This window comes from Nipponia nippon, unplaced genomic scaffold, assembly GCF_047370975.1.
Source record: "Nipponia nippon isolate SJK-2023a ecotype South Korea unplaced genomic scaffold, ASM4737097v1 scaffold_1, whole genome shotgun sequence".
NCBI classification, from domain to species: Eukaryota; Metazoa; Chordata; class Aves; order Pelecaniformes; family Threskiornithidae; genus Nipponia; species Nipponia nippon.
The window spans coordinates 15,240,471-15,266,110 of NW_028262290.1; the positions used below are offsets into that span (position 1 = coordinate 15,240,471).

General features: G+C 40.6%; 1 protein-coding gene across 4 annotated transcripts in view; it reads left to right on the forward strand.

Moving 5' to 3' along the window:
- Positions 1 to 25,640, forward strand: part of SAMD12 (sterile alpha motif domain containing 12) — a 179,904-nt gene that overhangs the window by 23,759 nt on the left and 130,505 nt on the right. For all 4 annotated transcript variants that reach the window (XR_015702228.1, XM_087747194.1, XM_087747209.1 and 1 more), the window contains exon 3: positions 24,568 to 24,697. Coding sequence is in view for 3 of the 4 variants with exons in the window: in XM_087747194.1 (XP_087603320.1) it covers positions 24,568 to 24,697 (130 nt within the window). In the remaining variant the exon portion in view is untranslated. The remainder of the gene's footprint in view (positions 1 to 24,567; positions 24,698 to 25,640) is intronic.

Consider the following 25,640-nt stretch of genomic DNA (forward strand, 5'->3'; position numbering starts at 1 on the left):
GTGACATACTTTGTCTCATTATGTGGTAGCAGCAGTAGCAAATAATAAAGGCTTTTTAGTGGCAACCACTACAGTTAGACTTTTTATCTTGTGTTAGCAATGGCAGGTTTTTTATCTGACTCGGAGACAAATTAACAGTCCTCTAAAATGTTCATGAAAACTATGAAAAGAAACTGGTAAATGAAGTGAGAGTTTTTTTTTTTTTTTTATTTTGCCTTCTGTTGATAAGTGCTATATAGACACCAGTAGACTATACTTTTTGTCGTAGTGTAGCTCATTAATTCTTTTGGTTGCTTTTGCTTTCTTAAAAAAAAAAAACAACAAACTTTTTTCAAAATGATATTGAACAACACTGAAGGGCTGACTGAACTCAATAACAAGAGGATGAGAATTTATCTCTGCTTACTGGGCCCAGTTCAGGACTGATGGGGGTGGCAGCAGCTCCCCTGCCTTCCGGGGGAGCTCTGCTCTGCTCAGGGGTATTTGGTGTGTGTGTGTCAAGTGTGTGATGAAATGTCCAAGCACAAAAGAGTGAGGCTCCTGAGTAATAAGGGTGTTACAAAATTCTTCTTAGAAATAGAAAAGTGTTTTGTCAGTTATTTAAAAAAAAAAAAAAAAAAAAAAAAATCCTGGTACTGTTCTCTAACGAGAGAACAGAAAAAGTAATTTTCTAGAAGAATTCTCCAGGTTTTTTAATCAGTGGCTTCTGCTTCACAGTCTTTATCCTTTTTGCTCAAACTTATAAAATGAGTTGGAGGAGAAAGACAGTATTTGCCAAGCAGTGGTCCTGGTGATGAGTATAATGGAACATACGCATTCATCAGCATAGGCGCTTGGTTTGCTAAGACCATCTTATTCCTTGCCTTCCCCCCCTGCCCCCTTTTTTTTTTTTTCTTTTTTTGCAATTGGTTGAGAAACACCAGTGGCCACTGAACTGGGGCAATGAAGTTTTACCATTTTGCATTGTCTTCCAACTGTCCCCCTCTTGTGAAACTTCTGGTGGCCACCGGATTGGGAACAAGAGCCCAGGTTGGACTGGCTGAAGTTAACAAACATTTGGCCTGTTGAAGTGAAGGTTCAGTATGACCCCAGCTGGGCTGCTCCATTCCTCCGTGTTTTGCTTTAACATGGTGTGGCAGGGTGGGAGGGTGTCTGAATTGCAGACCTCGACGTGTACCCCAGCGGAGGTGCAGACCCTGGATGGTGAAATGTTACTTTAATGACAGAAAGTTTGCTTTTCTTAGTTGATGTTTGGAGAGGTAGTTAACATTACCAATGCCCACATCAGATCACCACAGTGAAAGCTGATAGATATGGTGTGAGTGTGAATTTTTTTAAATTTTTAAATTCTCTTTCTTCTTTCCCCACTCTTTGCAATAGTGACAAAACACCACTTATTGCATTGGGTCTTTTTTACGACTAGCAAAAATAGGTACAGAATCTGAGTGTACAGTATGTCTGAAGTGGATTTAAAAATATTTGGTAAATGTTAATACCACATAGCTGAAATAATTACACTTCAGGGCAACGTGCCTTCTAATGTCTCATTCTGTGATTATTAGTAATAGACAATAATTAGTGTGCTCGCTTCTATCTTCATTTTCAATAGACCTTTTCTTTCATGTCTTGCATAGTTAGAAGTATGCATGTTGTCTTGCTTTCAGGTCTAAATGGGGGGCTGAAATGTTTGCTGTGTCCGTGTCTCTTCCTCTCTCAGCCTGTCACTCGTGACTGTGACCTCTGAAGTTTCAGAACCGTGCAGCGAACAAACCTTCTGTCCTGAGCGGCGAAACACGAGCGCTGGGTGACCCTGTGCATTTCAAGCAGCTGAGGCTGATGTTTCGTTTATCGCTCTGGCGTTTTACTGGTGTGAATGAAGTGCTGGAGTAACCCTACCTGTAGTGCAGAATATAGCTGCTTGGTTCAGAACTTACGTTGTCACGAGCCAGGAAAACAAGAAGCATGTCTCTCTTTTGGGGTCCTGTAAGCCAGCTTATCGTAGGAGGACAAATGTCTGATTCAGAATCCAAGTGTATTCTTGCTGTAGCATGTTTTTTCCCCATTGCTGTATCATCCATTCTTGTTATAAATAGTGTAATATGAAGGCCTGCATTTTTGCAGCGAGGTTTCTACATTCAGCATAAAAGATCTGCCTTCTCCTGTTCATCCTGTTCGCCCTGACTGCGTGCCTGCGGATTCTGAAACACCATCTGCCCTGACAGCAGCCGCGTGTAAGTGGGAGATCTTGCCTGAGTTAGTTTGTTGTGCTCTGCCCAGGACAGAGGGGAAAGGAAGGGCATCTGCAAAGGACCATTATTCATTTCCTTCTCCTTCACTGCCCACCACAACGTAGGATTATTTTCCTATTGCTTCTCTTCTTTCTGCCCATAGGAAGTCAAAATAATTAGCTCAGACTAATACTTAGCTCTTTAGATGGGTATAAGTAGAACAGATGATGTTTAATCACAAAGACCACTATTGATTGACCTTCCAAACTATTTAAAGGGATCCTTTATGAAATTCATCTGTACAAGCATGCTCTATCTATGGCTTCGGTCCATCAGGTGATAATAGGAAGAGACAATTCTGTTTGTCAGGCTTTTTACAGTTGGACTTTCACCAAAAAATCAACGATGCAAACGTTTTCAGTGGTTGCATGCGCACAGTGCGTGAATGTGAAGGATGGCAAGGTGTTAGCCCGTGGGAAACGGTGCAGTCTGTGACCCTGCAGTGTGCTAGGGGCTGCACAAACGCACAGCGAAGTAGTGGTTTCTGCCGCAGGGAGTGAACGCAGCCCTCATATAGGGCAGGAGACAGCAGATGGTTACAAAGAGGCAGCTGAGGGAGCATAAGGAGGGAAACGTCGTCTGATCTGGCTCCTGTTATCCCGTGAAAGCTATCAATGTGAAATTTGTGTTCTTTCCCATTACGCTAGTGTGAAAAGGAGCAGCAATTGCAGTATGTATTAGCAAACATAAGCAGTAAAAAGCTGTGGTAGTACTCTAGAAATAAGTGGGATGTCTAATACTATAGATACATTTAGACACAGACACATTATTTAAAAGAACTTCTCTTCAGGGGAAAAGAAATATAGATAAAAAGATGGAGTGGCTTTTAGAGGAAAAAGCAATTCCATACAGCGTGCGGATGCATAATGTACTTATAGCGCCAGTTCTGCTGCTTGCCTCATTGTGAAGCTGCTCTACAAAGCCATCCAAACCCTCTGCTTTCACTTTGAAGGTACTTTAAGGGCTTCACAGAGATTGTTTCAAAAATAAAGCAGTATTTTAACGGCACAGCTGCCTTGATGGGGAAGGAAAAGTATAGAATCGCCTGGTAAAGAAAATAATAGCATTGTGATTAGAGGGATTACAAAATGTAGTATAGAACCAATTTAGCATTTAAAATGGGAAAGCAGTTTAATGCCCCACTGCTGGCATTGCAGGTTCTGCAAATAATGCATCTCATCTGAGTTATAACAATTATTTCATTAATCTGCCACATGTGTTTGCTGGACACTTCTGACAAAACTGATCAGCAGTTGCTGTAGTCCGCCTTTCTCTGTACAAGTGGGAACTTCTTTTTTTCTTTTCCATTTTGAAAAATGACATAATTGCTGAGCAACGGGAGTGAAATGTGTCACAATCGCAGAAGGGGTGTGGGACGGCAATAGCCTTGATAACGTCTGAAGGGCATTTCTGGTGTTATCAACCTGTCAAGCTTTCCCTCAGCACAGAGGTGTGCTAAGGAGGGAAGGGATTTTGTTAGGAGAGTCTGGAAAAGGGTGGCCTGGGGCAGAGTGGAGTATGTCTTCCCCTCAGTTACTGTGGGTGGAATTGAGCTTGCTGATGAGGGCAACTTAAATTAAGTGTCTGTGTAAGCTAGGTGCCTAAACTCCTATTACATTTGGTGGAGATCTAGTCAGCATGCTCAGAGGAGCATAGAGAGGGATCAGAGTCCATCTGCAGCGAGCACCGCTCAGCTGAATCTGTCTGCGCTTTGGGGACTGCACTGACGCTTGAGTTTAGGTACTTGGATCTCAAACTCAGCTCTGTCCTCTGCCTTACTAGCTAACCAGCCTTTGCGTTTGATGTTGAAATGGTTATTAATGTCTGATGGAGGTAAAACCTTGCGTTAGGAGATGTTTCAGCGTTTCAGAAGCTGCATTTACCTCAAAAATCATACTTGGAACAGGATAGACTACTCCCATGTATACATCTATGTTCCAGATGATCTTCTGGCAAGCAAATATGGCTTCTTCTGAAAACAAGTCTGTCTTTTGGATTAAAAGGAAGCGATTGGAGTGTGTGTGTGTTTTGTTTTTTCCCTTTCTTTTAATTGGTCTTGGATTTTAGAAGCCTGTTGTTCTTTACTAGAAGTGAAGTTCTTGCTCTGTGGCTCAGTTTTTCCAATTGTAGAAGAATTATGATAATTAGTACCAGTTAAAAGTGGTGTTTCAGTAGAAAACTGAGATTTGGAATAAATTTGCTACCAAAATTTTGTCTTTTGCTTGTGTATGTATGTAAAACTGATTGTCCAAAAGCTCTGCAATGTGTCCCTGAAAACTGGAAAACATTGGCTTGGTCAGGCTGCCCGAGAATAACAAATGCAGCAGCACGTTTGCTGCCTGTTCCCGTTCCTCTCCATGGGACGGATTCTCCAGCTGTTTTCCATGGTGGGTAGTGGTGAAGGCCTCCACTGGTGCTTTGTCTGTGTCATGCCTCTGGTTTTGACTGGAAGTATTTGGTGGATAGGGACTAGAGTGTGCATGGCGTTTGGCTCTGAGCGATATCTTGTCTCATTTGGGGCCTCTAGGCACTGCAAAAATGCCAACAATAATGAACTCTGAAATCAAGGAGGCTTTTCAGTATGCTTTCATGTCACACTTTGCAAATACTAGTTCTTTTTAGCTCTTTCTGAATGTGGACTTCAGTCAGAAGTGTTTCTGTTTTATCTCTATTCCACAGTCAGCTGCAGATTAGCGTGTAGCTGATGTGCCACTGCAGGGAGCAGGGAAACATGTCCCAAATGTTAAAGCAGTCATTTTCTATGATGCTGTGTATTATCAGTGGGGCCAGCAGAAGGTAAGGAGAATATCGTGCTTAATGAGAGACAATTCTTCCCTTTCCCTCTTTAATTTTTTTTGACCAACTGATTTGTGAGTAGCGTGGGGTTTCCTTGGCTCTGATGCCATTAAGTGCAACTTTGATATAATGATTCAGCCTGGGGATGCCTTTAAGTGCCTGGGTCCTACTTCTAGTACTTCGTGCTTCTGGATATGTTGATGGGGTGCTTTTATATTGTCATTAACCACTCTGGGCATTTGCAGGGTTAGTTCAAAACTAAGTACGATATCCAAGTATGACAGACTCTTAAACTAAAAGAAGTGTTGTAAGTTGTAATGGGAGAGCAGAAGGAGGGAGGAAGCAGTACAACAGTATGTTTCTTTGAATTTGGGAGGTGTCAGTGTTAATGTGCAGCTGAGGCCTTTGGCACTTGGAAAAGGCAAATGCTGTTGGTGATGGCGGCATCAAACATCACAAGTAATTTCCCTTTAAGACATTAGGGAATATTAATCCAATTCCTTCAACAAATCCACAGTTTAAGAAGAAAAGAGAGATTACCTTCTGTTTTTAGGCTATTTACTTATTTTAGCTTTTGAACTGTCTCTTGTTCTGTTCATGGAAACTTGTGATGTTTTCCTATTCTTTAAGTATACCAGCTGTCATCTTTGGTCTGCCAGCCCTGTGAGACCCTGCAGACCGACACATAGCCATCTTCTGCCCACCAGTTCAGTCTTCACCTGCCAAACTGATCTTGTTACCCCTTAGAGCCTGTATCTTTTCTCTTCATCAACCCCGCTATGGAGAGCAAAGAGTCACTAAAGTCAGAGAGGTAGCTATGACCAGTTCAGACTGATGTAGTATTCAATCTTCCTTTGCCAACTCTTCCCTGAAACGGGAGATGCTGATCCTGATCTCTGTGGTGCAGTGCTGCTAAAGCCCACCTATGCCTGGTTCAGACTGAATAACCAGCAGAATCTGCTTCGGGCTTCCCACCAGTCTGACTGCGAGTGTGCAGCAGGAGAAGCTCAATGTGGGTTTCAGGAGGCAGCCATGCCCATCTTAAGTCGCACAGCAGCTCGCAGATGTGACCCTTCTCCTTGCAACCTCAAGAGCTGCAACAGTAGAAGCAGCTGGAGCGTGCAGCCTGCGCTGTGGGGGAGAGGGAGCAAGGCCACCGTTTTGTGTCATAGGAAGCTGTTAAATTGGCCGTTTCTTACAACACAAACGTTGCGTTTCATGCCTACCTGGAGGTCACCACACAACTGCTAGCCGTCATTAACGTGGTCTGGAGCATCAAGTCTTCCATCTCCCTTGCCTCCTAGTTCCTCACCCAGAGATCGTAGTTATTCCGGTAGGGGCTGTTCTCAGAAGATGTACTTGGTAGAATGAGTATTTCTAATTTTAGCAATGTCTAGTAATGAATATTGTGATGATGCATCAAGCTGCACTTCTAGGGTTAAATGTGTCCTTGACATGCATATCTAAAAACAGAAAACCTTCAGCTCTGAACAAGGTAGAGTTACTGCATATCTTGAGGCCTTTTTTCTATCCTTAACATAGAGAATCTCATAAGTGGGTATTATGTTCTGCCTATTTTCCTTTTTTCTCTAATGTCTGTAAGTGCATCCATCAACTACTGATGACTTTGCTGACCTAGACACCCTCTATTTTTTTTTGCCTTTTTTTCCTTGCTTTAAACAAAAGCATGACAATAGAGTCTGTATCTAATGCTTTTAGAACTGCTATTAATTCATCTTTCATTCAAGGCTGATTTGCTTTCAATCTTAGCAGTACACTTCAGACTGCGAAGGATTTTGTGAATGTGGTTTCATTATGAAAAGGTAGATGTGACTGAACTTCAGCATACCTATGCTGATAACACAGTCTTTCATCTAAATAAAGCTTGTGTATAGGTTTGAAGATGTATTTTTAAATAATCAATATCCTTGCTGATTAAATATAAAAACTTTTTCTGGAGTTAAAGACTATCAGTATCATAAGTTCTCCTTCAGATATAAGACTCTCAAACTTCTCTTTTGGTGACTCAGAATTTTTGCCTTTTTTTCAGGTTTGTCCTAAAGAACAAAAAGCTTAATTGTCAACATTTCAGCATTGGATGCTGATTTGTGAAGTTGATGAGGAAAACCGAGAGTGTTAGTCCGTGTACTAAGCTTTTCTGAAACCTTTATTGTTGACTGTAGAAGAAGAATCTGAAGTGCTTGTTAAGGTTCATGCTTATTAAATTGTCACTACTGTTTTCTTCTTCTGCAGGGAAGGCTACTTTATGGCTTGCAAGCTATAATTAATTGTCCATAGTAACTAGGAGCAGATTATTTTGGAAAAGTTTTTTTGCCTGAATAATTATCAGCTTTGTTTTCCATAGCTGTTGTTTCACGTTCCTTTATTCTCTGTTGAAATAATTTAGTATTGGAAGGGTTACATTTTTAAACCGTGTTTTTGAAGGGGAGAAAAAAATAGAGTGCCAAAGGAAATGCTCAGATCAGGTAAGTGTTCAGCATGTTGATTAAACTCTCAAATTCAGATGAAATTCAATTAGTTGTATGTGTCCATTAGTACACATTGCCCCTTCTGTCTTTTGCTGGGATGAAAACAGTATATTACCTTTCTTTTCTTTTTTTTTTTTGTACCCCTGCTGTTGACTTTTTCTCCCCTACCCTGGTTTCCAGGTTCCAAAGGACACAAAAATGCTGATAAAAGCCCCCCCCCCCCCCTTTTGTTCATTTGTTTGTTTGTTTTTTTGACAAACCTGGTTCTCTTCAGGATCTTAGAAAGGCTTCTACCAGGGTGGAGTGGAAGTGCAAGGGTGCCCTAGCTGAACTGAGCTGAGGATGGAGCACCCCATTTAGCGGTGTATTTCCTGCAGCGCGTGTCAGTCCCCAGCCCCTACTTTCTCTCATTTTATTGAGTTGACTGCTCAGTTCTTTGACTTCAGTGAGTTGATGATCAATTTATCACCCACCTGAATTATCTCACTCTGGTTTTTATTAGTTATAGCATGCTCTGTACTAGTTGGTCAGAGCAACCAGTGAGAACTGTCCCCTTTGGCAGTATTTCCTTGTTAATTTGGCTTATTTTAATCACTTTGCCATGCGGGCAGTAGTTAGGCGGAGTATTGCTTTGCTGCTTGTGCTGCTGAGAGAAAAATCTGTGGCAGTGCAGTCTAAGTAGAGCTAGGGGGAGACTGAATCAGATTAGGAGGAGGAACAGGAGATATCAATCTAAAAGAGAGTAACCTTAATAACCAAATATGTTTTGATTTTACACCATTTCACCAGCTTTACCAAACGCTTGAGTTTGTCCTAATGTGTAAGAGGCGAGAATTGAGTGATCTTACAGTGAAACAGGAGATTGCAAACATTTTTTTGTTCAGAGAAATGTAGCAGCCCTCTGTGTCCAGTGCTATAATTACAGGAACAATAGGACAGGGAGCAGTGAAAGTATCCATCTCGTAGCCTGGGATGTCTGATTGAGCTCAAAGGATCAAAAGAAAAAGCAGAGGATGGCATAGGCTGCAGGGATAGTAGCTGGATGATGGAGATCAGGCAAAGTAGTAGAACATGTGCAGCAAAAGGGAATGTGACTGCAGAGGATGAAATATAGTACAAAGGAAGAATAATTTCTAGGATGAATCTGAATATCCCACTGTATTTATAAATCTTAGAATTGAGGAAGGAGTAAAAACAGAAAATTGTTGCTGCTGCATGCAAATAGACTAGAAGAATAAAACTTCTGTGCTGACACAAGCAAGTAGGACTATAAAACACAGTAGAACTTGAAACTTTCCTACCTATTAGAAAGTTCTTCTCATAATTTTCTTAATGGGTATTAATCTGCCACATGTATAAACAGATTGACTACAACCTCTCCCTTAGCAAAGCTTGTGTTGGTTGTTTCTCTTTTAATCCTGTTTGAAATAGATTGACAAGGATTATTGTATAAAAACAGTAAATTGAGTTTCATTGATCTTTGGAATCTGCATGAAATATAAAAATATAAGTGATGAGCTTTAGATATGTTATTGATGTTTTAATCAGTGAAGAAACACAAAGCAAAAACTATATGTGAATGTTTCTTTTCTACTTTCACTTTCGAGATTATCACAAGTGGTTCTTATGTTTGTTAGTGAAGACCTTTAGGACCAGTGAATTTTGACCAATTTGTTAGAAAAGTTATTCTAATTTACTATTTTTATTCTCTTCAAACATATGTAAAAAAAGAATCTAGCTCTCACTGTGTTGCAACACAAATCTTACACGGTAAATAATTACGATAGTGGTAGCAAGTACTTTCAAACAATGTGTCATAATAGTTCAGTGCATTTCTACTGTGTATTATGCCCGGGTTTAGAAGTAATCAAGATGTTAAATAGTGTTCCTGAAAGTTATTTCTGATTATACTAGCCAAGAGAATAGCATTGGAACCATTAGTGGATATTGATAATATTTTCTTGTCTATCAGGAAACGGCCTTTTCTTATGTGCATCTGCTAATAATTTTGTGTAGTAAAATAATAAAAGGGTATAGTATTGTGTTCAAAGAAATAAAACAGCAGTAGGATAAAAGTGAGGAAGAAACCTCCACTTCCTTGTAATCTCTTCCATGAGAACATAGGAAGATATTTCATCTCATGAAATAAACCTTGAATCTTTCAGTAATGATGAGGTCATTGCATCTCATCTAACGACAGTGCAAAAGCATTAGACTTCAGTGGAAAATCCTTGTTGACTAAGAAGGTTTTGGAAACATGTCCTCATAAACAGCTGGTAATAAAATGTTAACTTATAATTGTAAAATGGTGGTATAGCAGCTATGTATGGTGAGCAGCTCCATGTGGGAAGCTTCAATGACAAAGTGAAATGGGAGAGAAATGGGAAGATGGGGGGCCTGACCGCTAGCACTGCGCTGCTGTCTCTTGGAGCGAGTGGGCTGCCTCGTGAGCCGCGAGCAGGAGAACAGCTTAAATGGCATGGAAGAGACAGCGCAGGTGAGAAAGAAAATGTGAAAAGTACTATGCGTCTCCAAGAGAAAGCTGAATTCCTTAAAAGCTGGATTACCTGGAAGCCCCATGCAGTGCCTTGCAAAACTGTCTGGGTCTGTCAAAATGCAGTCTGTCAGTAGATGGTGCTCTTTATATCAGCTATTTAGTCATGCTGCCTGTGTTTGGCTGTGTTTTCATGTAAAAGGTCTGGTAACATTCCTTAACAGTTCATTTCTCTGAATTCTGATGTCTGGGAGATTAGAAAACGGAGGCTTTTGAGGGACTGCCAAAAAAAAAAAAAGCGTTGACTAGGTTCCTTTGAAACATCCTCCATCCTTGAATTTTTTCAACAACTTCTTGTGCTTGTGAACGTGTATTGTTTTGAACTTTGGACAAATTCAGAAGCTTCCAGCATAAAAACCTTGAACAAACATTGTGGACTGGAGAATATATAGCAGACTAATTCAGTTTGGCAACTGACCTGTAAGACACTGCAATAACGTGGTCTAAAATAAAACTGCAAAGCAGATTTGGCAAGTCATTTGTGGTTCTAAAGTTTTCTTTTGCGTATTAACTTTGTAGTTTTACCTGCTGTTTCTGGATAGATAGGAATGAGTTTATTTTTAAATGTAATGCTTCTTAGAAAGGACTTAAATGAATCAATGCAATTGTGAGTTTTACCTGGAGTCATTTATTCATCGGTAGTTGGATGGATATAAAAAGCTGCATAAAAATGAAGATTTCCTTATTAATGTGATTGAAGTATTACTGGACCTGCCTGCATTTTTTATTATTCAGAAAATATGCCAGCTCTGGAGGAAAAAAGTTAAATGTGTTAATTGTGTAAAAATACCAGTTGCCAAAGGCTGCTGTTGAGACGAAAGGCCTGATCTGGGCAGCAGAATAGCATGGCAGACCTAATGGAGAATTTGAGACGCTCAAAGTTACGTGTATCTTTTTGCAGTGGTCTGTGTGTAGAACATCAGCTACTTCACCAAGAGTTAAATTTTGGCTTGTGAGATGAATTTGTGCCTGGAGTGAATCTTGAGAACTGCCTGCTGTTCTCTGCCTGACGCTACTGGTCTTTCTGCAAACAGAAACTGAAGGATTAGCGTGAATTTTTCATGTAATCTTAAACTGCAAGCAAATGATCCAAGAATGAGAAGGGAACTGAGTTCCTTTCAGAACTGTAATTAAAATATTTCTAGTTATTATTCAGGGCCAGTTTGTCTTCCCAGCACACTGATTTAGATATCCCTTCACAGATCTCTCTCCAGAAAGGATATATATTGTATATATCATTACAGCAGATGAATATCACTCCTTCACAATGCTTAATTTACCTTCTCTCAGCCCTTCTTTCACATTCATCTCCTTATGACCCAAGTTCCTTATGTTGAGGTCAGGTGGGCATAATATTTTTGTTGAAAAATCTCAACTGCACGTTTCTAGGGACATCTGACAGCTGCCTTCCCTGAGAAGATGTTGCTGGGACATTTTGGGCTGGATTTACAAATGGTGCCTGGAACCAAAGATGGAAATCTTCACTTGGCTGGCATTCCTGCCCTGCTTAGCCTGCCCGTGGTGCCTGCCGGGATGTTCCTGGGAAAGTCTGATTTTCCCATGAATGGCCTGATCTAGGAGATATGTTCAGAGAATGGCAACAATATTAACCTCTGCCCCCCCCCCGCCCCCCCCCCCGGCCAAATCTGGTCTGCCAAATCCTATCTATGTGGGCTTTATAGCTCCAAATCTTCAGGTTTTCAAGCAGAGGCAGCGCTGCTGCCACATCCTTCTGTTTCCCTTTAAAATAAGCACAAGCTTCTGACCTTTCTTTTGCTTTTGAGTTTATTTGCTGCACTACAAGAAGAGATGCTTCCTGCGAGTGAGGAGGCATGTCTCCCTTTGGCCTGGGCTGGCCTTGATGTGAATATGGGACCTGTGCTCTGTGGCTTTTTCTGTATCTTCTTGTTGGCTAACTTAGGCTGCTTCCTAGCCAGGAGGGGCTGGCCTTCATGAATCTTAGTCTGAGGCTTTTTGCTTTCTCTAATAAAGGGGATAAAAGGGCATTGTAGCGCTTAAGCTCTTTTTATGAATATAGGACTTCATAGGGATGATAAGAGAATACAGGAGTTCCCTTATTAGGGAGAGAAGACTAGTTTCTCAAAAGTAATTAGCAAGAAATTACACTGACATCAGAAGTGCCCTGCTTGTTTTGAAAAATAAGTAGTGTATCTGCCTTCTGGATATTTATTTGAGAAATCCATTATGACCACCTACACAGGCATTGCAATGCTATTGCATGAATCGGATGGCTGGGCTAATCTACCTCTTCTGTCAACATTTGCCTTTTTTCTCCTGCCTTTGCTGGAAGTGGAAGCGATGTCTTGTTGGGAAGCAAGAGGTTGATCCATCAGCTGAGGCTCAGAGACCTTTTCTTATTCATACTCATGTACACGTCTGGCCTATAAATTTGTTCTCCTCAAAATGTATTTGGCTCAAGAGAACATAGTTAAGAGTCAACTGGCAAAGATATCTAGAAAACTTTGATTGCTGTTGGGGTATAAAATGCCTTGGCTGCTGCACTTGCCTTCTGCATATGAATGAGCCTATCCATAAAGACTGAAAGTTGGCATGGAAAGGTTATACTACTTCTTACAGTACAAGCCTCTTAATTGGCACATCTGCTGGAAACAAAGGTGCCAAAAATGTGATTCACTCGGAAGGAGTAAACCTGGTAAGAAAGCAACCTGTCATTATTTAACAGGGATTAAGATCCTCTCAGGATGTTAATGTTCTCCTTGTACAAATGTACTGTTGTTGAGCTAATGGCGGAATTAACCTTCCTACCTGCTAATGCTGAAGTAACAATTTCTTTTATAACTCTTCTCATCTAGACGTGCTTCACTGTCTGTGTCTTTAAGATCAAAAAACGGACTGTACTCTTCACCTCTGACATATAGCAGCTATTAAAAAAAATACACAGCTACTTCTCAAACCCTAGGTTGTGACATGTTGAGTATCTTATCGACAGAATACTGTAATTAGAAATGGAAGGATTGAGGCGTGGTCTGTGCTGGACAGATTTATTTTGTGAGGGTAACTCCACTAGTAAATCCCAAGAATAAAAAAATTCTGCCAGTATCCTTAATGACCCCAGAGGAAGGTACACTGCCTTGGCAAACGCAGTATTATGCTATAGATGTGTTTTTCTTTAAAAAGCATGTCACCAAAAAGCACATAACCCCCACTGACACTGGTAGGTACATGTTTCTGAGATGAGGCTTAGCCTGTATTTGAATAACCTTTTTATTAGAATATCCTGAACATTTAGAAACATAGGAAAGATTTTTTTTTTTTTTTAACGTTGAATTTGTAAGGAGAAGGACTTGAGATTTTACATATACATCTATGTTTTGTTACAAGTGTTACCTAAAATCTCTGGAAAGACCAGATTACTGCTCTCTACAACCTCTTTTATTTTTCCCATTAAATAAAGGCCTATTTGTATTATAGCAGTATTCCTAGTAAAGAAAATTAATTTTTATAAGCCTTAGAAAATTCTACTGTTAAGCTACACATCATAATTTTTAATTTGCCACATTTCAGTTCATATCCATGTTAGTATGGATAATGTGAATATGAAACAGATACATTTCAAACAGTCATGGTCCTGTCTACTTCTTCTCATTTCAAGGCAGCCTGTTGTGTGATTCTTATTGCTAAATATTGATAATTGAGCTGTTTTTTGAAAGAATCCAATTAAGTGACTGAAGAATTGCAGATAAGGCATCACCAAATATATGTGCTTATGAGTCAGAAGCATTCTCATGATCCATAAAACAAATACAGGCTGACCAACTTCCTTTAACTCCTACTATTGAATTCAAAGGTATAAAATTGAAACTTTGTGCTGTCCTTCAGATCTTTACATTTTTAGCTCCCATTTTTTGCTGTTTATTGTTCTGTAATGAAAGAGCAACAAGATTTCAGTGTATTATTGGTATTTTTGTGCAAATTAAACATTTTTCCAGTCTAGTTTGGCCAGTGGATTTTGTTGCTGCTACAGGCTGTATTTTAGCTAAATTCTTCTATGCGACCATCTTTAAGTGTGTGAGAAATTCCAAGAAAAATCAGTGGACCTACTTAAGCCTGGTTTGTATTTATTTTAATGGAATTCCTGATAAGCAGTCCCGGTTTAGTTCAGCTGTAGATATAACTGCCTAAGATGCAACTCACAGAGGTGCCAGGATCAGTTTAAAAAAAAAGAAAAAGTGGGAATGGAGACTCCTTTGTAACTGTCAGTTTTGTAGTATAGGTAGGTTTGGGGTGGTGGTGGTTTTTTTTTTTTTTTATTTTAATGTAGACCTGGAGAAAATATTTGTGACAAATACTGAACTTGCTCAAAAGTGGAATTTCAGTTGCTCTGACGGTATTTCTGAGTTCAAGGACAACCTGTTGGAAAAGGAGGAGCTACATTCCGTCACTGTCATAGTTACTAGATATTCCTGTTTGCTTTCCTACATGTACCTGAACAGATTTGAACTTAAAGCTTTCACCAAGATGGGACACTCTCCTGTGCCTACTACCAGACTGAATAGAGTATTCTGTAATGAAGACTCATGCCATGAATCTTTTTTGCAGTGGGTGTAGTACTTAGTCCTGAAGACAGAATAAAAGATGAGCTAAGCTGCAAACTCCGTGTGCCGTGTCGAGGGTGAATGTCTTGAATTTTTATTCTTGCTGTAGTGGATGGTTAAGTGCAATAAAGAACATGTACTTGTAAAAAAGTTTAGTTAATTACTTGTAAGTTGCTGTTAATACAGGGCTGTTAATTGAAATTAATTCCGTTTCTTCTTTGACTCAATAGTGGTAACAAGCAGGCTAGAGAAGTTCAAGGAGGAACCTTTTATCTTCATAGCTGCACAAGGCATGCTAGTAGGGCACCTGCTGTGTGAACAGAAATTGTCCGTTCTCCAGATCTACAGGAGAACAGAGTAAGTGTCTGTTTGTAAAAGCGGGAGGATTTGTCTTTACTTGTGACGACTGTAATCTGTGATATAAGGTAGTGACGGTTAGAGCCTAGACTTGGACAGGTTTGAATTGTCTCAGGCAGAGAAGGGAAATCAAAGCCACATCAATGAAGAAATATCAAACAATTGACGTATCTTGTGAAGTAGGAACCCTCACACTGACAGAGCAACTCTTCCTCTCTGCGTTTTCTCTGCAAATATCCAAAAGCAAATATTTAATTTTTGGACCGGAAGGAATCTTCTGCACTGAGTGAAATGGATCTTTAGTTTGGCAAGACTAAAAATCCAGTCTTTTTAGATGAAGTGAATTTTAAAACAGTACACTCTTTGATTTGGATTTGGCTGTCAAAACCTAAAACTGATTGTGCTCCTGGTCCTACTTGTGATTTTCTTTTAAGCATTGTTGGCCTGTCTGTCCCTGTTGTGGCTTTCAGGATTTTTGATAGCAATTAGAATGATGTCAGGCAAGCTCCTTGACAGTGCTGAGGAGTGCTCTGTCTTCTCCTTTCTCGTCCTGACACCTCAGTTCTTCACAGTTTGCTGATAGTGCCACTGCCATTTATCTCAGCGCTGGCATCTGCCAGTCATGATTCTTGCTTTCAGAGTGCGATATCTCATTGAAAGAGAGTAGTCTCATGGGAAATATGTCGCCTTATTTATCCTTGCTTGTTATTTCGATACTGTCTTTATCCCGATCAGGATAATGCTCCGTGATATTTTCTGGACAACTCTATCCTTTCCTGCTGATGGTTATACTTGTGACAGCCTTAAGAGGGAGTTAACTCCCTCTAACAACTTTTTACTTTCCAGATCAATCTCATTCTTTTTCATAATTTGTTTCCTTTTTTCCCCTTTGCAGTCTGGTTGTAGTACACCTAAGCTTGTGGCACTGGTACAGAAGGTATCGGATTGGGTCAGTCCCGGTGTTGCTTGAAAGCTGGGTAGAACCTCCCTCTTCGTTCGTCGGTCTTTGAAGAAGTGGTGGTGCTACACTGATTTGGGACCCTGGGGTAGAAGCTTCTGCTCGTGCAGAGCTGGCTTTAAGCACTGCCAGAGCAGTCTCTTGGTAGGAACAGCAATTAACAGCAGTCCGCTGGAGGCAGCAAAAAGAAGCCAGGGGCTGACTTGGCCCTTGGGGTTGCGAAAAGGTGAAGAGACTCTGTAAGTGAGAGAGGCGGGAGGCTGTGCACCACTGCTGCTAATACAGGAGGGAGGCCCTCATAGAAGTGGCATTTGTTGCTCTCCTTTCCTCCAGAAAGTGGGAGGATAGGAATAGCAAATCTACTTTACAGGACCTTTTCCACTTCTCCCGCACCTTCCATGGCTTCCCTGCCAGTCTCCAGTCTTTCCCCTACCTGGTCCTTCCTGGAGAGGGCTGGCTCAGCTCTGTTCACCTTGTGCTGGTGCTCCTCAGGTGTCCTCATCTCCCTCCTTAACGCTGGTCTCTCTCCCCCACGATGTCAGAGGACCGTCCCCATCTGTGCAGTGGCTGGATCGAGGTGGCAGTGATCTCTCTGCGGGTCCGGTTTGTGTCTTCTCCTTAGACTTCATGTGTGTTTGAACTAGCTCAGAGTCAGTGAGGACGTGGTTCTTCTAGGGCCTTGGGTACCTTGTCTGGACTTCATTTGTGGTCTTGCGAGACACAGTGAGCTGGCTGCATTGAGTTGCTTCTCTTAAAAAGCCAATATATTCTGAGAATGTGGATTTAGGTGAACCAGAAGGTATTATAGCTCTACTCTGATCCTTCTGCTGACCAGTGGTGGGAAATAACTCCCTCTTGCATGTACTTGTAACTGATCTTGTCTTTTGTGGGATCCCGTATGTGGACTCTGATGTCAGGCAGCATGGTGGGGCCACGTCCCAGCGGACTGGACCAGGGAAGGGGATGTACGTGTAGGACAACAAGCATGGGAGTGGTAAGGGAAGGGCTGAGGTGCAGGCTGGGCGCCACTTTTGGCAGCATGCTTTGAGCATCAGGCTTCGTTAATAGATGCGAGCACCCTGGGAGCTGCACAGCCTCCAGGTCTTGCTCATGGCATCATTATATGACACTCTGCCATGCTCAGGGGGTCACAGATTAGTTGCATTTTGCATCTTGCCATGTGGAGCAAGTAAGTTTGGGGCTGCAAACGTGAGACACAAGCTTGCAACTCAGGGAATGCAAAGGGCTAGCTGACCACGCTTCCAGCACAATTTGGGAGTCTTGGTAGGTCTCCTGTGTCTCTGCAGTTTTCATTCAAAGTGGACGTTGTGTGTTGATCAGTCATAGGTGTATGACTTGCATGATAGCTGCTGTAGTATCTCTGTCTTAATCCTTCCTGGGGGGCATTAGGGTTTATGTCTTGGCTAAACCAAAGTTGGCCTTTAAAGTGTGCTTTAAACTAAACCACTATGATTTTTTAAAAATATATTTTATTTACCATACTGATTTTTTATTTTTCACAATGGCATAAGTAGTAAATCAGAATGTGACTGAATTTCTGATCCAATTAAAGTTTTAAACATTAAATCTTTTATCAACATAAAATGGAAGGTGTCTTGCAATATTTTCCTTGTGTTTTTTTTTTTTTTTTTTTTTTTTTTAAATAAACAGATTTCCTCTGGTTGCTTTCATCTCTTCTTAGTATTAAAATTCTCAATAACACAGATGGGAACACAACACAATGGAGGTTTCAGTGGTTTTATGGGGTGTCTGCTTATTACTGTAATTTTCTTCAGTCTTTGCTGGGAAAATCTGTAAGTATGACTATCTGACTATCTGAGAAACTGTATTTCTAAACCAAAATGTGTCCTTTCCAGATTCTTTGGTATTTTAAGATATCATATAAAAACACATTCACAAGCCTGCCTCATTTCTTCTGTTCTTTCGAGAACTGAAACCAGCTTTTATGTTAGTCATTGATTCTGAATTCTATATAGGCAGTTTGATGTTGGAGAAGTAATTTGGAATATATGAAAAAGATTCTTATTTTCTCAGTTTTAGAAATATAACCCGAGCATGCTTAAAAAAAATCATGCTTTTGAAATTCTTCCTGGGCATTGCTGCTCCTGCTGCTTCTTGTCATAAACGATGAAGATGATGCTGCTAGTCTTGCTGCCGGAGCAGCCTGGAAGATTTGACAATAACTTAGATAGCTTTTGGAGCTGTGTAGTTTAAGTTCTCTGCTATATGTATTTATATCAGATACACATAAAATTTTATTTTTCTAATTTTTAGATATATCATTGGCCCTTTATAGTTTGCTTGTAGAAGACATTATGTTTTGATGTAACAAATATTTCCTTCTCAACTTCACGCATGAAGTGATCCCATTTATTTCCTCCCAGTCTCTCTCTCTGATCACACACATCAATGGTTTTCTGACACATTTTAATGTTTCCTGCCCCAGCTGACTCTGCATTATTCTAGGGGTGACAGCCACCCATCTCTCTCTCTGTCCCTAGTAGGTGGCAATGACATTATTACTTCTTCCCTTTGCTCTTCCCATACCTCCCCTCACAGCTATCAGCCCCCTTTTCTCTTGAACTGCCTACCTGGGTTAACATAATGGTTCAACATTGAGCAGTTATACTCCACATCTACTCCATGCGAAGATTTCTTCTTGTCTGAAACACAGCTGGCAGAGCTCCACACTGGTGGTCTAACACATGATGGTGCTTCTCCTTGCAGCCTTGCCTTGCTTATGTGCTTTGACCAACACAGCTATAACAAAATGGGTCCTGCTTTGTCTTTTTGTAGTTAAACTGTGAACTCCAGAGCGGAGTCTCTCGTGATGTGTGTTGGAGCAGAATCTGCCTTAATGCTTTGAGCAGCGCCTCTTTTATCCATCTCTGTTTCATACAAGCAGTTTTTCAGGCAGAAACTGTAGGATCTGACTTTGGATGAATTTGAATGTAAATATGCATTGACTTTGCTTGTATGTCAGGATCAGTATGTTGGCAAATTAGATGTACAAATGGTATCAGGCAGCCTTCTTCCAGCAGACCTACAGCCCTGTTTGACTGAGGACCCTGATCTCCAATCCCTGGATTTTTTAATCTGAGTAGATCTGTAAATGCACAAAATGTTTGGGTTGAAGGAGCTCTTTTAAATAACTTGGCTCATAGTATGTAAAGTTTTAATAATGGGATTGAATCCTCCGTCACTCAAAAACACAGAAGCCTTTCTTTCTTTTCTGGAGTAAAACACAATAAATACAGACAAAGAAATTCTGGTGAATAAATTGACCTTCAAAATTGGCAGGCTTGGTAAACCACACCTGGAAGGCTGAAGAGATAAGTTGTGTGTTGTTGCTTAGGAAGAGCAGGGCTTGGTTGCTGGTGCTATTCTGAATACTGAAATACACTCTGTAGTAGTGTGCAGGCTGTAAGTTTGATTCGTTTATTTATTTATTCTTGAGTTGATGATTTTAAGCACTGCCTTCTCTGCTCCATGGAACAAAGAGAGCATGAAATTGTGTCACATATTAAATATGCTAATTTTTTTTTCTTCTTGGGAGTAATTTTTTTATAGTTTGAGTTACACATAGCAAAAATGGGGGTTAGGCAATTTAGAAGAAAGAGTTTGACATAAAATCCTGAAGAAACAGGTTTTCCTTCAAGTATACAAGAAAAGAGCAGAATACTGAAGACTTTTATTCTCATTAGATCTATATCTGGCACATGAGTTGCCATAGAGTTTGGCAGGATTAAAACTATTAAAGTGTTGCCAGCAAAGGGTGATCTTAGGATGAGTTTGTGTCAGGAAAATGTAAGGGAAGGCCAGACCAACAATTTTCTTTTTTTTAATGTATATTACTTTAGTTTAATCAGTATGACCTATTGTTTGACTGAGCTAATGAACAGAAATAAAGTAAAACATAATATGTTTTGTACCCGTCTAGATAGTTTACCTATAGTTAGTTGCAGGGGGCTCATTTGTTAGGGATGTTTATGGTAAGGGTAATTTTCCTTGGTTTACTGGCAATTTTTTTAGTAAAAGATATAGATTTAGAGCAGGGAAGAAACTAACAAATGAATTTTGTGCGAGGGAAGCACATTTTTAAATAGCCTTTCATTTAGAGCATCTGGTTGGAAAATATTTTGGGTATGATGTTCCAAAAACGAAAGCAACAACAATATACTTTTTATAACCGTTGCTTTAAAAACCCTGTATTCCTCTAACTCATCAAGTCCTTATAAATTAGAAAATTAAACGCAATGCTTGATGGTGTCAGTGTAAAAATGTCCTCTTTGGACTGCAGTTGTAAGTTTAAGTCAAACGTTTCAATCATAATTCTGAACGCTGGACAGTAAAAAATCAGCATGTATGTTTGTTGTGCAGTGGTCTGTATATTGTATGGCTTAATAGCTAAATTTAAAACCATCTTTGAGTTCTGCAAGCACCGAGGAAAATGTTAAATTTGTACTGTAATTGCTGATAAACTTGTTCTTCAGATATTTAACATGATGGTGCTTAAACCTTTTAAGAGGAGAATAGTTGCTGAACTGAAAAGAGCAACCTCTTAGTTAAAACAAACATTGGCACTACTTGTGTACTTTCAGGTAAGAATAAATAGCTTGTAAATCTATAGCTAGCTATATATATTTGTATACAAATATTTGTAATTTTATGTATTTTTATGATGTACAAGAAAAGGCATTAACAATTTATTTTTCAAGGGTTCACAGACTTTCCTCTAGTCTTCAAAAATTCCAATGCTCAAGAAATATCTTTAAATTTAAGCCGTAGCTCCGATAAAGATACACATTGAAGTCTTGACCCTGTTGTTTGGAGATTTCTATGGAATCAGAGGCTGCTTGTGTTATCTGGCTATTTTTACTTGTTTTTTTTCTTTGATGTATTTGTGAAGGACACGCGTTTATATATATGCATGCAACAAAAATCAGCTAACTGATACCATAATGCTGGGCTCTTCATTGAAATGCAGTTTCTTCTTTGACTCAAATAACAGTACCGCGTAGGCTAGAGAAGTTCAAAGAGGAGCCTTTGGTTTTCTTAGTTGCACGAGAACAGTTACTGGGCACTTGCTCTTCCTACAGAGGTTGCCCCTTCTCCAGACCTGTGGAGTGTCCAGAGCAGGTAGAAACCTGTATGTGCAGAAGACTGATGAGCTTCTCAGAAAAGACAGTGGTAGAGCAAGTGCTGTCCTGCTTATCGTGCACCATCAACACCTCTGGAAGTTTCTTTTTTTGTGGATGCCAAGTCTGTCAGTCAGGCTTCTGCCTGCTGCACATTGGTGGGTGGCAGCAAAAGATGAGAATAAATTATTTGGGGTGGTTTTGTGCATTGTTGTGATACCTCTAAATGTGGATGGTGCCTGTTTGTGTGTTCGAAACAGGATTCATGTTTCTCATGAGTGTATTTTTGTTCAAAACACAAAAGGCTGAGCTAAGGGATGTGCATTGTATTATATAGTCAACTATAATTTTCTTGCTGTTTATTTAACTTCTACCCAGGCAATGAAAAAGAGATAGGGAAAACTGGACATGAGAAATTCAAAGACGTGTTTGCCCACTGGAATTTTAGCTCTGCCATATTCCCTGGCTCTAACTTAATGTCTTTGCATGATGTACTTTATGGACTTAACAGGACATGCAAAGCACTAGCTTAAAACTGCCATGGTCCTTTGGGCTTCTAGTAATGAAAAATTTCAAAGCAACTCTGAAAAGGTCTGTTTGACAAAGTACATCTGCGTAAATGCTGGGATAAACCCTGGCTGGCAATATAGAGGGAAATCCGCCATGAGTCTTAATGGAGAAGAATGGTTGAGATGACATTCCCCTTCACCTCAAATTTGTGCAGAAAAACTTCTCTTGAACCTTCTACACCACCAAGGAGCTAGAGGACAGGTGTTCTGCATGGACAGCATGGGAACAAAGATACTTTGATTTTATTCCGTAGGCTCAGTTCTTTGACAAAATCATGAAGTAAATGGATACCTTGGTGTTCACACCCACTTACATCAGCGATGTGCAATGTTAAACGTTTATTGTTGGTAATAACCACCCATCTATTTAAGATTTTCTTAGTCTCCTGGGCAGACTGTGTTGCAAAAAAAAAAAAAAAAAGATGAAATCACTTTGAATAGATTTTCTTTTTTTCTGTTGTTGTTTTGCCTACTTTGACAAGAAGCTTTAAATCCCTGCAGTTCAGGTCGTCTAGAACTCAGCATTTTTATATGGTTGAAAACATCATATATGCAAATGTGAATTGTTTGATTAAATGAAATGTGACTTTATACATATGATAATGCAATTGACTTAATTTATGAGTGCTTTTTGTATAAACTGTTCATCAATTTGTTCAGATAATCTATTATAACAATGAATTTTCAGGAAAGTATTGCACAGTGGTTATTTATTTATAAGGAAGTGACTGTTTTAAGCAGAAGTCATACTTCACATAATGGTGATTGTAGAAGGGTTAAAGGTAAAAAGGAAGCAGAAATACTAAAAGTGCTTGTAAACATCACTCAAACTAGAAATGATGTCAGCTGAAATGCTCAGTATGATCCACTATCACCAGCTCTACCTCCAGGGGTGTGTAGTCTCCTTTTCCCAGGCAGAACCAGTCTTTAAGCTTGTTTGCACTAAAGGGCTTTGTTGCAAGATCTTATCTAACTGTAGTTGAGGAACATAGAATCATAGAATCATTTAGGTTGGAAAAGACCTTTCAGATCATCAAGTCCACCTCTAAACCATGTCCCTGCGCGCCATGTCTACACGTCTTTTAAATACCTCCAGGGATGGGGACTTACTTCCCTAGTCCTGCTGGCCACGCTATTTCTGATACAAGCCAGGATGCTGTTGGCCTTCTTGGCCACCTGGGCACACCACTGGCTCATGTTCAGATGGCTGTCAACCAACACACCCAGGTCCTTTTCCGTGAAGCAGCTCTCCAGCCACTCTTCCCCAAGCCTGTAGCGTTGCATGGGGTTGTTGTGACCCAAGTGCAGGACCCGGCACTGAGCCTTGTTCAACCTCATACAGTTGGCCTCGACCCATCAATCCAGCCTGTCCAGATCCCTCTCTAGAGCCTTCCTACCCTCCAGCAGATCAACGCTCCCGCTCAACTTGGTGTCGTCTGCACACTTACTGAGGGTGCAAACGATCCCCTCGTCCAGATCGTTGATAAAGATATTAAACAGGACTGGCCCCAATACTGAGCCCTGGGGAACACCACTTGTGACTGGCTGCCAGCTGCATTGAACTCCATTTACCACCACTCTTTGGGCCCAACCATCCAGCCAGTTTTTTACCCAGTGAAGTGTATGCCCGTCCAAGCCATGAGCAGCCAGTTTCTCCAGGAGAATGCTGTGAGAAACAGTGTCAAAGGCTTTACTAAAGTCCAGGTAGACAACATCCACAGCCTTCCCCTCATGCAGTAAGCGGGTCACCTTGTCACAGAAGGAGATCAGGTTAGTCAAGCAGGACTGGCCTTTCATAAACCCATGCAGGCTGGGCCTGATGCCCTGGTTGTTCTGTACGTGCTGTGTGATGGCACTCAGGATGATCTGCTCCATAACCTTCCCCAGCATGGAGGTCAGGCTGACAGGCCTGTAGTTCCCCGGATCCTCCTTCCAGCCCTTCTTGTAGATGGGCGTCACATTTGCTAACCTCCAGTCCACTGGGACCTCCCCGGATAGCCAGGACTGTTGATGGATGATGGAAAGTGGCTTGGTGAGCACCTCCGCCAGCTCCCTCAGTACCCTTGAGCGGATCTTCTGGCCCCATAGACTTGTGTGTGTCTAAGTGGCGTAGCAGGTCGCTGACCATTTCCCCTTGGATTATGGGGGCTTCATTCTGCTCCCCGTCCCTGTTTTCCAGCACAGGGGGCTGGGTACCCCGAGGACAACTGGTCTGACTATTAAAGACTGAGGCAAAGAAGACATTAAGTACCTCAGCCTTTTCCTTGTCCTTTGTCACTGTGTTTCCCCCCCATATCCAATAAAGGATGGAGATTCTCCTTAGCCCTTCTTTTGTTGCTAATGTATTTGTAGAAACATTTTTTGTTGTCTTTTATGGTAGTAGCCAGAATAAGTTCCGTGCCTGGCTGAGGATACTCCTGGTCTTCCATGGTCATATCCAAACTGGGACACAAACATACATCCCTCTTGTGAATTTGAAGGCTTCAGAGGCTGCAACTGTTGCCCTTTGGGTGCAGAGTCGGTCACTCTTTAAACTGTTATTCAAGTAAGACATGGTGCAGTATGTTTCTGTGATGCAAGGAACACGTATGCAATGCAAAATAATGTTAAAGAACCTTTCACTGTGTGTGATTCCTGCATGATGTATTTGAATAGCTGGGTCTTGTGTACCGTGCTGGTGATTACTGGATATCTGCCAGTCAGAGCAGGTCCTTTCTTGCATTTATTATTTTAATATCATATATGGATGTCACAGATTAATATTTCTGAAACTTGTATGCGGACTAAACATTATTCCTGTTCTTCTTTCTCTATTTCTAGTCCGGGACTGTGAAGCTGACCAAGCCTGTGGCGTTATGGACCCAGCAGGATGTCTGCAAATGGCTGAAGAAACATTGTCCTAATCAGTATCAAATCTACAGTGAGTCATTCAAACAGCATGACATAACTGGTAAAGTATGCACTATTAGAAATATTTTACTTACTTAACATGTGGCAAATTGTTTTACTTTGTTGTTAATAGATTGTGACTGTGCACTGAGGGCTTTTTGTTGATTGTATGACTAGGGAGTTGGAAGGTTTAGAGCAGGGGGAATACAGCAGCTTTCATAGGATGTGCTAATTGATTTCCCCATCTCTCTAAAAGATAAATGTCAGATTATTCAATGTTAATATAATGAGGAAAGAAGTCAGTCTGTATGTGCGTAAGCGCCACACCCTGTTCGTGCCAAATAAATTTATAAAAACCCCAAACATTAAGGAATGACCTATGAGGAAAAATGTAAATGTTTTTGTCATTGAGGTGTTTCTACCTTGAGTTCATGTTCTTTTTTGCCCTTTTTTTTTGTTTTAAATTAAACTTAGAATCCTTAACATGTTGGATGGGAAGCAAGCCTGACGGAGCCCCTCCCTAGGGCTGTAGCAGGATCAATAGAGCAAGTTCATTTCTGACAGATGTTTGTCTAACTTTGTTCTGGAAAATGTGCAATTGAGAAGATTTTTACATCTCTCTATTCCAGTATTTTCTGGTCCTAAAGTTGGTATTTTCCTAGCATCAATCTAACCTATTATTTCCAGCCAATGAAACTGATTTCCGTCCCAAGCGTAGCTTGTATACAAACAATCGTTCTTTCTTGCAGTCTTTCCTTTATTCGATAGGGGCTTCCCACTTGCTCATACTTTCCTTGTCTAGTCTGAAAATTATTTGTTTGTTCTGTCATGGTTTGTCCCCCAAATACCCGCAGGACATCCAAACCTTCAACACTTGGTGTCTTGTCTTAGAAGAATATATTGAAAAGCATCATTGTATTTTATTTTCCTATTTACTTTAGAAGTTGATATTGATTTTGTTGATCTGCTTGACTTGTTAACTCCTTCTCAGTTTGCTGTAGTGG